The sequence below is a fragment of the Mastigoproctus giganteus genome, chromosome 2 (genome assembly GCF_048544385.1).
Source record: "Mastigoproctus giganteus isolate SK-2022 chromosome 2, ASM4854438v1, whole genome shotgun sequence".
Lineage (NCBI taxonomy): Eukaryota > Metazoa > Arthropoda > Arachnida > Uropygi > Thelyphonidae > Mastigoproctus > Mastigoproctus giganteus.
In genome coordinates, this window is record NC_143576.1 from 80,529,811 (window position 1) to 80,546,589 (window position 16,779).

Consider the following 16,779-nt stretch of genomic DNA (forward strand, 5'->3'; position numbering starts at 1 on the left):
ACATTGAAAGTACTCTACATAAACAAATACATACTGTGTATTTCTTTATGTAGAATACCTTCAAAGTAGAGCCTTCCTAGATTATTTCAGATAATTTACAATAAAAACTATTAATAGCAAAGTTTCAATTTTATTTACTACAAAATCAAATGTAGTTATATAATCTAGACTATTGAAGAAATAAGAACACTAATTAGAATGACAGAATGTAGTAAATGAATGCAACAATTAGGTCTGCACTTGTCAATATGTTGTAAAATTAGTTATCTTATTTCCAACTTTCTACATTTTAAAATTGAAAGGAACTTTACATTTTATTTGATGGATGATATAAATATCATTCCATTCTGTTCAATCAGACATAAGAACAATATAAATGCACTTAGCATTCTTCTGTGTAACTCTGTAGGAATTATAAGAATTTAGGGCTAAAAAGCCTCACACTGCAAAGAAATTCAAATTCAACTGACATATACGAGGGGTTTCCGAAAAGTAAGGTAACACATTTTTTCTCTCAATGATGTTTATACAAAGTTGAAATTACACCCCAAGAAATAAGTGAACATGCACTACTTCTCCACAAAGTCTCCAATTTTATTGATGCACTTGTTCCAAAGATGGATCACTTTATCAATACCAGTACTGTAGAAGTGCATGCCCACACGTGGTAACCAACATTGCACTGCCTGATGAACTTCCTCATCCATGGTGAAATGCTTTCCTGAAAGGTGTTTTTTCAGAGGGCCAAACATATGGAAGTCTGAAGGCACTAAGTCTCGGCTGTAGGTGGGAAGTGATAGAGTTTCCCAACGACTGCATTGCAACCACTCACGAGTGGAGTGGGCAGTGTGTGGAGTTGCATTGTCATGCAACAAAATCACGCCGTTTGTCAGGAGTCCTGGTTGTTTGCATCGAATGTTGGCTTTCAGTTTTTCCAACGTTGCACAGTAAAGCTGTGCATTGATTGTTTCTCCCTTCGGCAAGAAATCCACCAACAGAACACCTTGGCGATCCCAGAACAGTGTGGCCATAACTTTTCGAACACTGGGAACAGTTTTGAATTTTTTGAACACAGGAGATTGTGGCTGTTTCCAGGGCATGGAGTCTTGTTTGCTCTCTGGGTAAAAAGTGATGAACCCATGTTTCATCTGCTGTGACTAGCAAGAAAATCCTCTCCTTTGTTGCTGTATCACATCCCCCATACGTTTTGCTTTATCCTCCTCTGACAATTGTCGGGTCACCCAGTGGCAGCACACCATTTGAAAGCCAAGGACTTCGTGGAAACAGTCGACTTACTCATATTCACTATTTGTGCAATTTCACGCAGTTTCACTCTCCTGTTTTCAAGAACAATGCCATAATGTGTGAAATGTTGTCTTCTGTCTTGCTCGAAGGGCTGCCCATCCAATGTCAATCTTCAATGTCAACACAGCCCGCTTTAAACTCATTGCACCAAAAACACACCTGCTTCTTTGTCATCACCTTTTTGCCATACAGAGCAACCAGTTCACGGTGAATGTCACTTGGTGAAGACCCTTTTGCTTGCAAAAAGCGAATAACTTCACCAACACCTGTTTTGGACCACGCTCGCACGGTAGCTGCCATTTTGCAAGTGGAATCTTCTGTGAGGCAACAGTACTGCAGCAGTGCAGTGCTGCTACACTGGCGGTCTTTTTGAACATTATTAACGGGTCTATGTGTCCACCGCGTTTCATCTCACTCCCTTTCACTATTATTAAGAAAAAAATGTGTTACCTTACTTTTCGGAAACCCCTCATATGTTAATGCATTTGCATCATATCTATATGAAGTTGAACCAACTAAAGTTGTATAAATGGCATCATTACATAACATCTGATATTGCCCAAAATTTCTTATGTCTCAACACAGAATGGGCATTTTTACTTGGTACATTATGGCCTATGCTACTAAAGTACTATAAAAAAATCAAGTAATCGACCAACCATACAAATGAGACACAAGGAAATCTAGGGCTTTAAAGCCTTGATTGAGGTTTTTTATCTATAAATTTCTTATCTCATATGCACACCATTTGGCACCTCTCAAATTGTGAAATAAATTCATAAATGGGTTGTCAGCTTTTATGTTTGTTTGTTGTTTGGTTTTTAGGAGCATTAGCAACTAATGCCATATTGCTCCAGGATATGCGGTGGTCATTCCCTGACCTTTCCGCATCCTCCGTATTTGGTGGTGACGGGCTCGAACCCCGGTCTAATCAAAAAGCGTGTACTACACACTGCTGCTCCTTCCCACCTGGCTACGGAGACGCGTCAGCTTTTATGCCTCGTGTCCTATCCACTTACTAATTTGTGGCCAACTAACCCTGAAACGGCTGTCTGGGTGGTAGCTGCCACTAAGAATAAGTAATAATAGTCTTCTCTAATGAGGAAGAATTACTTATTCGAAATATAACAGACATGAAACTCATTGGGGGATTTCACAATACGAGATAGTATGTAATGATGTCACTTATACAACTTCAGTTGGTTCAACTGCACATAGACATGATGCAAACATACTAACATATCTGCATAGGACTATACTTAATATTATAAATGTTTTTTAAGTTCATAAACTATGAATTTATAGCAATTATTAATTTTATAACTTAATTGTATCATATAGTATATAACTTAAAATAGTGTAGTATAGTACTGCTGTTGCATAAGCTGAGATTAGCATAGTATTATTATACTCATACTTAGTATTTTTTAATTAAATTTAGACTAAAAATTATATATCATACTAGAGCAACAAATACAGTAGCAAAGAACTTTTTGCTTGTGTTAATGCTGGGAGGAAAGACATGAACCATGTTGGCACAATATGGTTCATGATGTGAATGGCATAACTATTGATGATCCTGAAGGCAATGAAAATAAAAATTACCTAGGGATAATTTACAATCTGACATGAAGTTCTCACAGCGCAGACAGACTGCTACAACATTTCATGTGATTCTATCACAGAAATCACACAAATATCACAGAAAGATACACAGAAATGTTTGGTAGCAACAGGACAACATCCTCTTTGTCACAGGAAAGATGAAGAGATGATTATCCTGTTATGTAAGGTAATGGTTAGGCCAAACCTTGAGCATACAGGTTTGGAAGCATCAATTTAGGAAAGTTACAGATCTGTTGGAAATGGTACAGAGAACAGAAATAAAATCAGTCTGAGGCACAAAAGGATACAGAGTAATCCTTCAGCTCATACTAAGAAAGACTTTAGTTTTGTACACTAAAATGTTTGGAAACTAGTCATCTGTAAAGAGACTTGATTAAAATGTTTAATCAGGTCTCTGGAATTTAAATGGATTAATTAAACTAAATGCTGAAGGCATCTTTACTGTTTCTCAGATGACACACAAGTGGGATAAATTGGAAAAGGATGGTGCAGGATAGATGAGTAGAAATTTTCCTTCAGCCACACAGTAATTAATTATTAGAATTCAACTTCTACCTAGCACTGCAGAAGTGGATAGTTTAAATAAATAATTTAAAGAAGGATTTGACAAATTAGAGGGATAGAAACACAAACTCTTCCTCTCTTTTTTTTTTGCAATTTCTCTGTAAGCTTGCTTCCTTTTTTCCTTGCATCAGTTTTCCACTACTAATGCTCATTTACAGACTCTGGACCTGATTAATATCAGGCCAGGCCCAAAGCTCTTGCACAGATTTGGGGTCATCACAATTTATTTTAAACAATGCGCCCAATACAAAATTTTACACTTTAAATTGATAATTTTAATACAATTTGCATGTCTGAATATAATTTCTAATCTAACTATCTCAGGGAAGAACTTTAGCTTATACAACACTACCTTATGCAAAAAATGTATAATTACATTAAAAAGATGCACTATAATATAATATATTCACTTCCTTCCTAAATAAATAACAAGAAATAAAAACAAAACAAAAAAAACTGATATATGTGATCAAAAAGATACATATAAAAATTTCAATTAAAGAAATACCTGGTCTTCCAAATTCCATATTGCTTTCAGTTCAAGTGATGGAATATGCCAAAGTGACAAATTTCCAGATGTATGTATAGCTGATAACAAATGCCCACCAGGAGATATGCTTAATTTAAATACTGTGTCCTGCTATAAAAGAAAAAAAGAAAATTAAAATTTTAGGTCTAAAGAATTAGTAAACCAATAATAATGATTTTGTATAATACTGTTAAAGGCGATTACTGAATACCAATGCAGTTTGGTCTCATGATAAATTCAGACAAATCAGCACAGATAATCTTCTTCTTGAAACACATAATAATAAATCATGTCAACGATCAGAGTAAAAGAAATTGCAATAGTGAACATGCATATAGAATTGGAATAATTTTTGACAACAAAACTCTGGTTCGACCTCTACACCGAAGTAATGCAACAAAAAATGTTCGGAATGTACTGGATAATTAAGCAACACTTACATGTGCATGGCCAGACAACCACAAGAAAATAAGTTCACTGGCTGTTACACTCTACTATTCTGTATGGCACAGAAATTTGGGAATCAGCAACCCCAACCACTTTGAAAACATTCTTTGTTGTGGAGCTGCTTCAGTGGACAGCTTTTAAACAAAATTATCCTCTTGTCAGGGGCACTACTACTCTTAATACTACCCTTGACATGCAGCACTTCTCCAAAAAAAGTAGACAAGATTCAATTAACAGTCACAACCAAAATGTTCTTGTTTGTTATAACCAAACCTATTATATGGAAGGTCTGTGCACGTATCCCTGAATGTCCCCTTAGGGCTCTCTTCTTCCTGGAAGCCAATAACAGACTCCATCTCACTGACAGGTTTCTACCTTTTGAACAACTGTCAGCAGTGCAGCAAGTGAATGCAGACTTTCTGCAATTTACAACACACAAAAAATACAAGAGAAATGTCCTTAAGTTATATTTATATAGTGGTATCCCTCCTACCATTATCACTCCTCTGTATTCATGACATATGATGATGTACTCACTGTCTCTGTGCGATCCATGTAAGTATATGATCTGAAAATTATTTTTGCATCTGTTTCATATATTTAGTAGTAGTAGTGGCATGTGATGCAAGAAAGCAAATGTATGAGCTTATGCAGCATCAGCCAAAAAAAAAAAAAAAAAAAAAAAATCACACCATTCCCTCCAAATTCCTGTCCAGTTCCTCCTTAAATTTATTCAACCTATCAACTTCCACAACGACAGATGGAAGTTTGTTCCAGCAATTAACCACCCGCTGGCTAAAGGCAAATTTCCGCACATCTATTCTACATCTGTCTTTTCTTAATTTGAATTTTTGTCCCCTTAGGTTCGTAATCTGAACAAGTGGAAGGATCCCATCAGAATTCAGCATGCTGAACCCATTCAAGGCCTTATATACCTCAATCAGATCACCGCGCAGGTGCCTAGTCTCCAGCCACTGCAATTTGCAGAACTTAAGCCTCTCTTGGTAAGAGGATCCCTTCATTCCCCTCACCAATTTTGTTGCCCTTCTCTGTACACGCTCAAGTAAATCTACATCCTTCCTAAAATGAGGCCTCCAGACCTGTACGCAGTACTCAAGGCGTGGCCTGACCATTGCCTTATACAGAAGGATAATCACCTCCTTTTCCCTGCTAGCAAAATTCCTATATATCATTGACAAAACCCCATGGCCCAAGAGAACTTCATATCTGACTGCACAATTACTCCCAGGTCTTTTTCATTTTCTACCACCTTAAGTGTATTAATACCATTCTGCTCCAATTACCACACAGTTGGTACATTTCTCTGGGGTTACTTCTACCCATATGCAGTACTTTGCATTTGTCAAGGTTAAACTTCAGTTGCCACTTCTTAGCCCATCTGCCCAAATTATCTAGATCCTGTTGCAGTAGCACACTGCCATTACTGTCATTAACAACCCTGCCAACCTTTGTATCATCTGCAAACTTCGACATTAAGCCTGATATACCTTCATCAATATCATTGATAAATATACAAAACAACAGTGGACCTAACACCGAACCCTGTGGGACTCCACTAATAACATTAGTCCAAGAAGAGCAGCACCCATTGATTACCACCCTCTGTCTTCTCCCACTTAACCATCCTTTTATCCATTGTAGCAACTTACCCTTAATACCATTCTGCTCCAATTTGTACAATAGTCTTCCATGTGCAACAGTGTCAAAAGCTTTCCTGAAATCCAAATATATGATATCAAAATTATTTTTTGCATCCAGTTCCTTTGTAACCACATCATAATATCCTATCAAATTTGTCAGACAAGACTTTCCCTTAACAAACCCATGCTGTGTCTGAATTATTGCTGCAGACTTGTCTAGATGATATTGCAATGCATCTTTAACCAGCGACTCCATTATTTTACCCGGAACAGAAGTTAAACTAACTGGTAATTACTCGTGTCACCCTTCGATCCCCCTTTGTGAATTGGGGATACATTTGCACATCTCCAGTCCGTGGGAAACTCCCCTGAGTCCAAGGATGCTCTCATAATTATGGCTAAGGGTTTGCTTAGTTGCTTTGCCGCCTCCTTTAATATAACTGGATAGATCCCATCCACCCCAGGTGCTTTTCTTTCGTTTAACTTCAACAATTTCTCTTCCACTTTGCTCTCAATTATTACAAGATCATTAAGCACCCTGCTACAATTTGATAACCTTCTGCCATTTTCAAACCTTAATAACTCCTCATGTGTGAATGTAGATGCAAAATACTCATTCAGTTTGTTTGCTATCTGAGCAGGATCATCAACAGCCGAACCATCAATGTCAAGTGGACCAATCAGATTCATCCCCTTCTTTTTAGAGTTTATATAAGTAAAGAAATCCTTGCTGTTTTTCTTAGCATCTTTTGCCAAAGATTTCTCGTACTCTGCCTTCGTCTGTCGAACCTCCTTTGTGACCTGATTACAGATTAACTTATATCTGCCATAGGCTTCTGAGTCGCTTGATAATTTATATGCATCCCATGCACTTTTCTTCTCTGTTACGAGTCTCATTAGTTCATTTGACAACCATTTAGGCCTAAACCTTGAACAATATTTCTTAATAGGTATGAAACTTTTAGTAGCTTCCACGATTAATTCCTTGAATGCTTCCTTAGAATTTACTGTTGGTAACATCGTCAGTTGATCCCACTGTACAGAATTTAAAAACTGTCGGAGACCACTGTACTCGCCTTTACGGAAGCAAAAACCCTTTCCTTTACCCCCTGATGGTAATTAAATCTTTAAGTAAATCCCATGTCGGTACACTGTGATCACTGCCACCTAGTGGTTCTTTTATCTGCAAATTCCTAATACATGAATGATCACTGCTGATAACCAGATCTGGTTGCCTCTCCGAACATGCTGCTGCAGAAAACAATCATCCAATAAATCCACAAAAGTCTGACTAGTGTGTGAGTGCCCAATCCACAAGTTCCAGTCAATATCTGGGAAGTTAAAATTGCCCATTATAAGACATTCCGATTTACTAGCCCACTCTATTTCTCTGTACAATTGTTCATTGTACTCATTTGAGTCATTAGGCCTATAACACACTCCTACTCTAATTTTTGCTTTCACAGTGCTTATGTCACACCAAACTGACTCAACAGTGCACTGTTCATCTATATCAACTGGATGCACTTCTTTTGATTTTATGTTTTTCTTTATTAACAGCATAACACCTCCTCCCTTTCTATCCTGTCTATCCTTTCTGTACACATTGTACTCCCCAAATTCCAGTTCGGCATTCCTTATATCTGTGTGACACCACGTCTCTGATATCCCAACAATATCCGCCTTTGATGTATTGACCAACACTTCAAATTCATCAAATTTATTTACTATACCTCTAGCATTGGTATACATGCAAGTATACATGCACCTATTCCTATTCCCAGTCACTCTAACACATCCCATATACCCATCTGTTTCACGATGACTGACATCCGTCCCTGAAACCCCCAACACCCCTCGCTCCAGGTCGCTACTTATTCTAATAGAAGTTGTGCAAGAATCACCTTCACCTCTGCCTACGGCTACTGTTAAACTATTAGTCCTTGTATCCCCCCAAGCTATCAGTTTTCCGACCCACATAACACTGCCTCGATAGCATCAGCAAATATTCTTGCACCCTTTCTATTTAAGTGTATCCCATCCCTGTAGAAGCAATCTCTCCTGTTAACAAGTACAGTCCAGGCTGAAAAAAATTCTACCCCTTGAGCCTTGCACAATCTTTCCAGGGCCGAATTGATCGACAAGGCTCTCGTCATATACTCCCTCCTATTGTGTCTGGGCAGAATTGCAGACACTTTCAAATTCAACCCTAATTCACGGCTTTTTTTCATCATTGACCTGTACTTGTTAAGTAATTCTGCCGGTCTCCTACTCTTAATATCATTAGTGCCAACGTGTACAACTATATCACCTTTTGTGTCCTTAAAACATGATATCTGCTCTACAACGTCATCAACCTTTGCCCCTGGCAGACATACCCTGGTCCTGTTCCATCTATCCTTTCTACAAAGGATGTTTCCTGTTTCCCTGACAATAGTCACCAACAACTACTAGTTCCTTTGGGACCAGCGCAATCTGCCTTGGGGGTTGCCGCTGTGTTGCGTGATGACCAAGTGCAAGCTCTGGCGTTGATGTGGGCAGCTGAGAGCCTGATGGGCCCCTCAATTTAGATCTTTCGAGGGCATCCACCCTGTCCTTCAAACTCTCATATAGGCCCAAACAACTCAACAACGCTGAGTTGTCGCCTGATTTCTTTACACTCCTTACATCGCGTGCACACAAAGACATCCCCCATGGCAATATCATGTTCCGTTCCAGATAGTTCGGCAAACATTTCACAAGTTGCACATTTTTTAAGGCTGTGATGCGTTGGAGAATCGCCCCCCTCAGTTCTCCCCCGAGTCACAGCACTCCTGCCACTTTGTGCCCGTTGCTTTGCTGCTCTAGTTTGGGGCATGAAATTTTAAATTAATAAGATCAATAAATTAAATTAAATTAAATTAAATGTCAATACTACGCTATCTAATAGAAACAGTGAAGCGTATTACTGTTTCTATAATTATACGTTAGAGCTACCTAACTACCTCAATTAAAAATTTGAATTCCCGATCACTATATACAAAACAATGCCTGCAACATTCGAATGAAATAACGGTTTTATAAAGTATTACGTATATCTACAAAAACTGTTTATACAAATAAAAATAAAAATAACCAGCGTAATTAGAACTATAAGACAACGTATTAAGTACAATATAAAATAACAATTATGTAAATAATAAGCAAAAACTTATCGTTTTTTTCGGAGCCTGTAACTCGCAGCTGTATTTTCTAAAGAGAGTCAGCGCCCTCTTTTTGTGTTAATTTAGTGTTAATATATCTTGTTACTGCTTTATTTAACGTATTTTGTGTACCTTATTGCTCCTTTCCCTGATACTGAGGATCTCTGACCTTTTTCTACTATCAAGGGACATTGTAGTGTGTGTGTGTGTGTGTGTGTGTGTGTGTGTGTGTTTGTGTGTGTGATGTTTTCCTAAATACAATAAAATAAAGATTATTAAATAAGACTATTAAATCCTAAAATATTATAATAATTTACCCCTTCAAGAGGTAAATCATTCACTGAGCAATAAGTTCATTGTGAAATTTTGAAAATTCATAAAAATTAAAGCTCTGTATATAAAATATTAATATGTTCTGACTTGGTTAAATTATTATTAGAGTTAAATTATTTTCAATATCAGAGTTAAATTATTTTCAAAATAAAACTAGAATTTCAAAAAAAAAATGGGAAAAGGTCTTAATTAAAAATAATCATAAAAATCCACTGTTACTTTTTTTTTTAATGTAATTTATTTTCTATGTACGTATAATTTTATTCAATTTCATCAACTTTGGATCTGAATTCCAGAGAATTCCAACATTTGTAAGCCAAATCAGATAAAATGATTGACAGGCATGATCTCTTCCAATTTTTAAGAGATATTTTTTGTACTTCCACCTATTATAAATTACATCTACAATTACTTGGAAACACAAATAAGAAATGGAAGCACTTGCTAGAAGATTTCAAAGCAATTTGTACATAAAAAGACATTATTTGAAAAGTACTTTGAAATGACATTGAAAAACATATGTGGTTACTCCTGAAAAAGTGGTTATATAGCAATTAAGATATTAGAACTTTAACAAAGTTAAACTACTGTACCATGTAAAAGCAAGAATAAATGTAATTCTATCCATCTTGTGTTATATTAAATTTCAAATGCATCATATAAAAAAAAAAAATTATATATATATATATATATATATATATATATATATTCCCAATACCAAACATTAACTTCAGAGCACAGTAAAACATTACTAATTCAGATTGACTTCTTTTCTATATGTATATTTTATTTATACAGAATAGACATTCTTCCTAAAAGAGAATTTAACAATACAATTCTGAACGATAAAAGCTATTAATGATGACAATATTCTTTCTGATTTAGATAACTATACCTCAATGATACCCTAAGAGAGGAACATAATTAAAAGCTAGTTATCCTCTTATGCTTTTTTTAAACATCTGACACTTCAGTTTGCTGTTACCGCTAAGCACAGTGTGCTTCAAAAATTCTGTAAAGCACAGCAGTAGAACATGGGGAGAAAAAGCCAACTCCAACAACACTACTAATTGAAAAATAAAATATCAAGTATTTTGAAATATTTTACCAGCAAACCTGCAAAGAGCACGAGGAGGAAATATCTGTTCTAATAACAAGGATATAGCACATCTATTTTTTTTAAATGCATGTGAAACATATGTACAGAATGGGATCTCCAGCAATAGCAATGCAGCAGGTGAATAACTCCCAATGGCTGGTAAAATTCAGTTCCATTTGAAAATTTCAATTTTTTTGCTGAATGTAGTGATGCAACTACATTCAGCAAAAAAATTGAAAAAAAAAAAATAATCAGCATACCAACTCATAAAATTACACGAAAAATGACTGCAATACTGGCAACTCTCTCCAGTGAGCGAAGTAATGTGACAACTAATTTGTCAATGCATTTAGCAGCATCACTTATTCGGATTTTACCAAAAAAGCTGTAGGCGAAATGAGAAATGGAGGGGGGGGGGGAAAAGAGACTTACAGAAATGCAAACATTACTGCAATATTTTCATCAAATTTGCTAATTATAACAAGTAATCTGAAAAATATTGTTATGCTCTAAGAAATTGTGAATGACAGTATACAACAGAATCTTCACACAACAAAAAAAAATCCAATTTCCTCAAACACAATATGATTTGGATGAGGAGATGCATCTGCGCTATCTGATTAAATTTATAATTATTAATACATTGTTTAAAATAACCGCAATATTCTGAATGACTCGGGATCATTGTTTTTTTTTTTTTTTTGTATAAACATTTTCATAAAATTTTCTTTTCTTTATGATGTATCCTGAAACACATCTAACAATACCTTTCTTAACTGAAAATAAATTTCTAAGTTTTTATTTAAAATGACTGAAAATATGTAACTAATTTCTATCGGTTGAAAATAATTACATATAATTATATTCTACAAGTTAGAATTTTCACTAATTCAAACTATCCCTTTCCCCAAGTTAGAGGATATACTACATATTAACTTCATTTTTATTTTGAGTTTCTTTCTCACCCTGTCAAGAAGTAAACTGGGTTTTGAAACACAGGGAAGAAAATCTGGAGGAATGCTCAGTTGGGTCAGAATCCCAAAATATAATTTCTTAAAGTGTGGTAATTTTTTTGAATTTTTTTGTAATGTGTGTGTATATATATATATATATATATATATATATATTTTTTTTTTTTTTTTTTTTTTTTTTTTCTGGATTATGATTCTAGGTTTGCTCCAAATATAAATTAAGCTATTCATAGCAGTAATAGTAACTCCCCCCACAAAAACTTTTTTTCAACAAAGTGTTCTCTTGGGCTGGTTTTCGCACCCAAGTAGTAATACTCTTCTCTGCACAAATTTTATGTGCCTATATCCCTGCTTCCAATAAAGGTTGTTGATTGAAATTTTAAATTCTGGTAAACTATAGAGACTATAAAAGTAAAATATCATATTCATTCACAATACAGTTATTTAAAAAATAATAATAGTTATTTTTAAAAAGCCTACATGACTGCATGGACCAATTTGCATATCTCTCACACAACTTGGGAAAGTATTTCACTCTAATTTTCCTAAAAAATAAATTTCTTGAGTCCTGAATTCTTTTTCAGAAAATTTTCAAACTCACTTCACAAAAAAAAAAAAAAAAAAAAAAAATATATATATATATATGTATACAGTCGAACTTCCCACGAAAAAATTTGTTATAGAGAAATTTCGTTATACAGAGAATATCTTTTGTATTAGAAATTGTTATCTAATTAGAAAATGAAAACGAATCTACATTTATTTTTAATGTATTTTATTTCAAAAACATACTTATTTAAATTACGTTTACACAATTTTCACCAGTAAGTATCACAAATTTTAAAAAATCTGTAATTTTCGTTTGCACAGTACAATTAAAAAATGTCTGATTCTCAAAGAAAACCTCACATTTGTTCAGAGCATTAAAAACATTATCAGGAACATTTTCACAAAATTGTAGACCCATACAAACCGTTTTAAAAGAGTTAATCTTAGCAAGTTGGCTTTTCTACAGGTTGTTCTGATGCATCTTCAGCGTCATCATTAATTTCTTTGTGATCATGGTCATGTCTAACACTGTTAAGCAGTATTTCATCTTCATTTGGATGTTCTGCTGTAGTCAGATCTTGATCTACATAAACATAACTATCCAGTGTTATTTCATTTTCGATGTTTCCGGACGATTCTAATAATGTCCAAAAGTTTTTCAGTTGTGAAAGGAGTAGTTCATCTTGTTCGTCTAGTTGTTCGACTTCTATATTCAATGCAAATCCCGAAAAACAATTTTGAATAGTGTATTCAGTGGCATCGTTTGTCCAAACTATTGCAAGTTCAGAGATGCAATCTCTAAGGTTAATTGTAACCTTCAAGTTTCTATTTTCTGATAACGCATTGACAATCTTCATTATTATTCTCTTTCAATAATGACATTTAAAATTTTTAATAATGCCTTGGTCTATTGGCTGGAGTTTTGACGTTACATTTGGTGGTAAAAACAACAACTTCGCACTTTTAAGTTTGGCAGAAATACAGGCAGGATGTGCCGGACAGTTGTCAGTTACCAACATGATTTTCCTTTTTTCTTCTGTTATACGCTTGTCTAGTTTTAATATCCATTCTTCAAAAATATCACTTGTCATCCATGATTTTTTTATTAAAGGTGTAGTCAGCTTCCAAAGATTTTGTGCCTCTAAAACATCTTGATTTTTTGATATTCCAATGACTAAAAGTCTTAATTTTTAACTTCCTGTCATATTTGCTCCAACTAGCACAGTGATTCTTTCTCTGCTTTGTTTTCCGCCAAAACATTTATCATCCTTAAAAGTAAGTGTTCTATTTGGTAAACATTTAAAGAATAAACCCATTTCATCAGCATTAAAAACATCCTTACGCTCATATTCTTCCAAAATCTTCTTCAAGGTATTGTTTCTCCAACTGTTGCAATCTTCGCTTACATTAACACTTTCCCCACAAATAACCTTTTCCATAATTCTATGGCACTTCTTAAATTTATCTAGCTGCCCAGTGCTCGCATTAAATTCTGTATGTCCAAGGACTGTGCAAATTTCAGAGCTTGTTGCTTAATTATTATGCCCGATATTGGTATATTCTTTTCACGTATCATTTACACCCATTTTAGAACAGCTTTATCAACATCTTTGCTTCTTGTCTGCTCCTCCTTCAATTGCATTTAAAATTGATTCTCGATTTTTTAAAATCGTAGATAAACTGCTTGCAAGTATGCCATATTTCTCCGCAATATCTTTTTTCTTAAAACCCTGATCAATATCATAACAATCTTTGCTTTATCATTAATACTTAAACACTTTCTCTTCGACATAGTTTCCGCAATTGTAAAAATTACTCTACTGCAGCTCTTGCCGATACATACACCGCAAACTTCGCTGCACTGACCATATAGTGAATTGTTAGTCCGCCTACTCAATGATGTTCGCTTGCCAATTCAACAGTATCACGTGACCTTTCCTATCAATCACTTTGAAGAAATATATGACTTTGTGAATTTCTTTTATTCTGCTTTCATTCATATATACAGCAAAGAAAATTCATGATTAATGTATGCTGTATGTTACTTTTCAGAAAAAAAAAAACTACAAGAGCATATAGCCTATGTGATTGTTGACGAACGAAATTAAAAAAAAAAAAAAATTCATGAAAACCATCTACTGGGAGTCCAGTTAGATGAGAACAGACATATCATATAATGATTGACAGGAAGGTCACACGGTACAGTTGAGGTGAGAAGCAAATGTCACTCGGTAGGCGTTACTAAAAACCGACTATGGTAGCATTCTATGTATTGCCGCCGCAGCATACTAAAGGTTTACTGCAGTGATTTTCGTTTTCCCCTGAGCCAACATCAATTTAGAAATCTACCCTATTTATTGTAAAGTTTACAACCACTTTTAAAAAAACCCATTTGGTTTAATAACTGTAACAAAAATGAAACAAAGACCCTCCTATGGGCGTCAATGGCCACAAGTGTTCACTAAAAGAATGATTAATTCCAGATGCTAATGCGCAATTTCGGAAGGAAGGAGACGGTATATTTAAGCAACTGTTTAGCAGTAAATGCTTGAAAATCTTCAAAAATGCTTTTACTAATTTTTTTTTAAAATTCGTTATAGAGAGACTAACACTTCACTATATGGGTTAATTTTAGATGTAATTTCGTTTCAAAATGCAATGTTTTGCGAAAAAATTCGTAATATAGAGAAATTCGTTAAATAGAAGTTCGTAATTGAGAAGTTCCACTGTATATATATTAGTAATAGTCTCCTCTATTTCCCCTGATACCAACCTCACATTTATTTTTCTAAAATTTAATTTGAAATAAGTTAATATGGCAAACTCTTAATATTCACAGTTTTCCATTTTGCAGTTTGAATTATTCATGGGTTGTTTGCACAATATATGTAGTTAACATCAGCAGTTTTGATTATTTGCAGGTTTTGTAAGTTACGTTCCAAGATAATACCATATACTACTTGTCTCTATATTGTCCAGCGCATACATCATTGATTTGTTAGTGCGTATCATTCCCAGGTGTGCTTCCCAGCTATTCCTTCCAAGACAATGGAAAACTTTCATGATTATGCAGATTCCTAAAAAAGCTTGCAGTAATAACCATACAGGTTATTGACCAATTGCTGTTTCTTCAATAATTACTAAAATTATTGAAAATATCGTGCTCCCATATCTTCAACATGCAATCTTCACTAATGCATATCTGTCAACATGCATTTTGGTCCTAGAAAGTGCTCCACAACAACTAACCTACCATTGTGCACATCCAAACTGCATTTCAAGATAAGGCACAATGCAATGTATTTTACTTAGACATTAAAGGTGCTTTCGATAACATAGATCTCAAGAAAGGTTTTGAAATAGTAAAAAATCATTTTTTCGTTTACACAATGATCATTTCTGATCTTTTAGTACAGCCTAAGTCGCAGATTTCTCCTCTTCCCAACTAGTACTGATAATATTCTCGTCACAACCTCAACAGGCATTCTTCAAGGAGGTGTTCTCTCCAGTACTACAGGGTGTCTCAAAAATACTGGTACAAACGTTTACGGGAAGTAGGTAACATCTAAAGGAATGTAAATCGCATAGGAACCCATAACCAGAAACATCACGAGAAAGTAGTAGCAGAGGCACAAGAAGCAGAAATGACACAAGACAGTAATTAGTGGCAAACATTTATTTGACATAATATTAACAATGGAGTATGAAATGGATGCATTTCATGATGTTACAACAGATGCTCCAAGGTTCCACCATGAGACGCGATGCATGCATGACACCGACGCAGCATGGATTGGCAAACACACCTGGAGTTTCTTTGACAGTAGTAGCAGCGCAGACGAATCTCTCCGCGAGATCCATTTCCATCTCCACAGGCAATTCATACATGATAGATTTGAGGGCCCCCCCACAGAAAGAAATCAAGGCTCGATAAATCAGGTGAGTGTGGGGGCCAGGCAACGGGTCCACCACGCCAATCCATCAACGCCCAAAATGCCTGTTCAAATAGTCACGAACACACCTTCCATAATAGGCAGGCACCCTCTCATGTTGAAACCAAATGTTGCATCTCACATTTGCTGGAACATCGTCAAGTAACCCTAGTAGAACTTGTTCAAGAAAGATCTGATATTTAGCGGAGTTCATGCGGGATGGTAACAGGTATGGGCCGACTAAGCAGTCACCAACAATACCTGCCCACACATTTATTGCGAAGCGATGTTATGCCGCATGGGAGTGCACACCGTGTGGGTTGTCGTGAGCCCACACATGAGCATTGTGCTGATTGAATAAGCCTTCTCCAAGTGAAATAAGCCTCATCTGTGAACAAAACATAGGCTGGAAAATTCAAGTCTTGAACACTTTCTTGGAGAAACCACTGCGCAAATGCCACACGTGCAGGATGATCTTGGGGGAGAGCAGTATCTGAACCCTTTGGAGATGAAAGGGGTGTAAGGAATCGTCGTGCCGGACACACTGTACACTGCAACGAGACACTCCTAAGGCAGAGGCA

General features: G+C 35.6%; 1 protein-coding gene across 1 annotated transcript in view; it reads right to left on the reverse strand.

The window, feature by feature from the left end:
• LOC150089359 (NBAS subunit of NRZ tethering complex-like) overlaps nt 1-16,779 on the reverse strand; it is a 1,057,261-nt gene that overhangs the window by 921,664 nt on the left and 118,818 nt on the right. Inside the window, exon 11 of the mRNA XM_090389247.1 lies at nt 4,004-4,135. Coding sequence (XP_090245373.1) covers nt 4,004-4,135 — 132 coding nt within the window. The remainder of the gene's footprint in view (nt 1-4,003; nt 4,136-16,779) is intronic.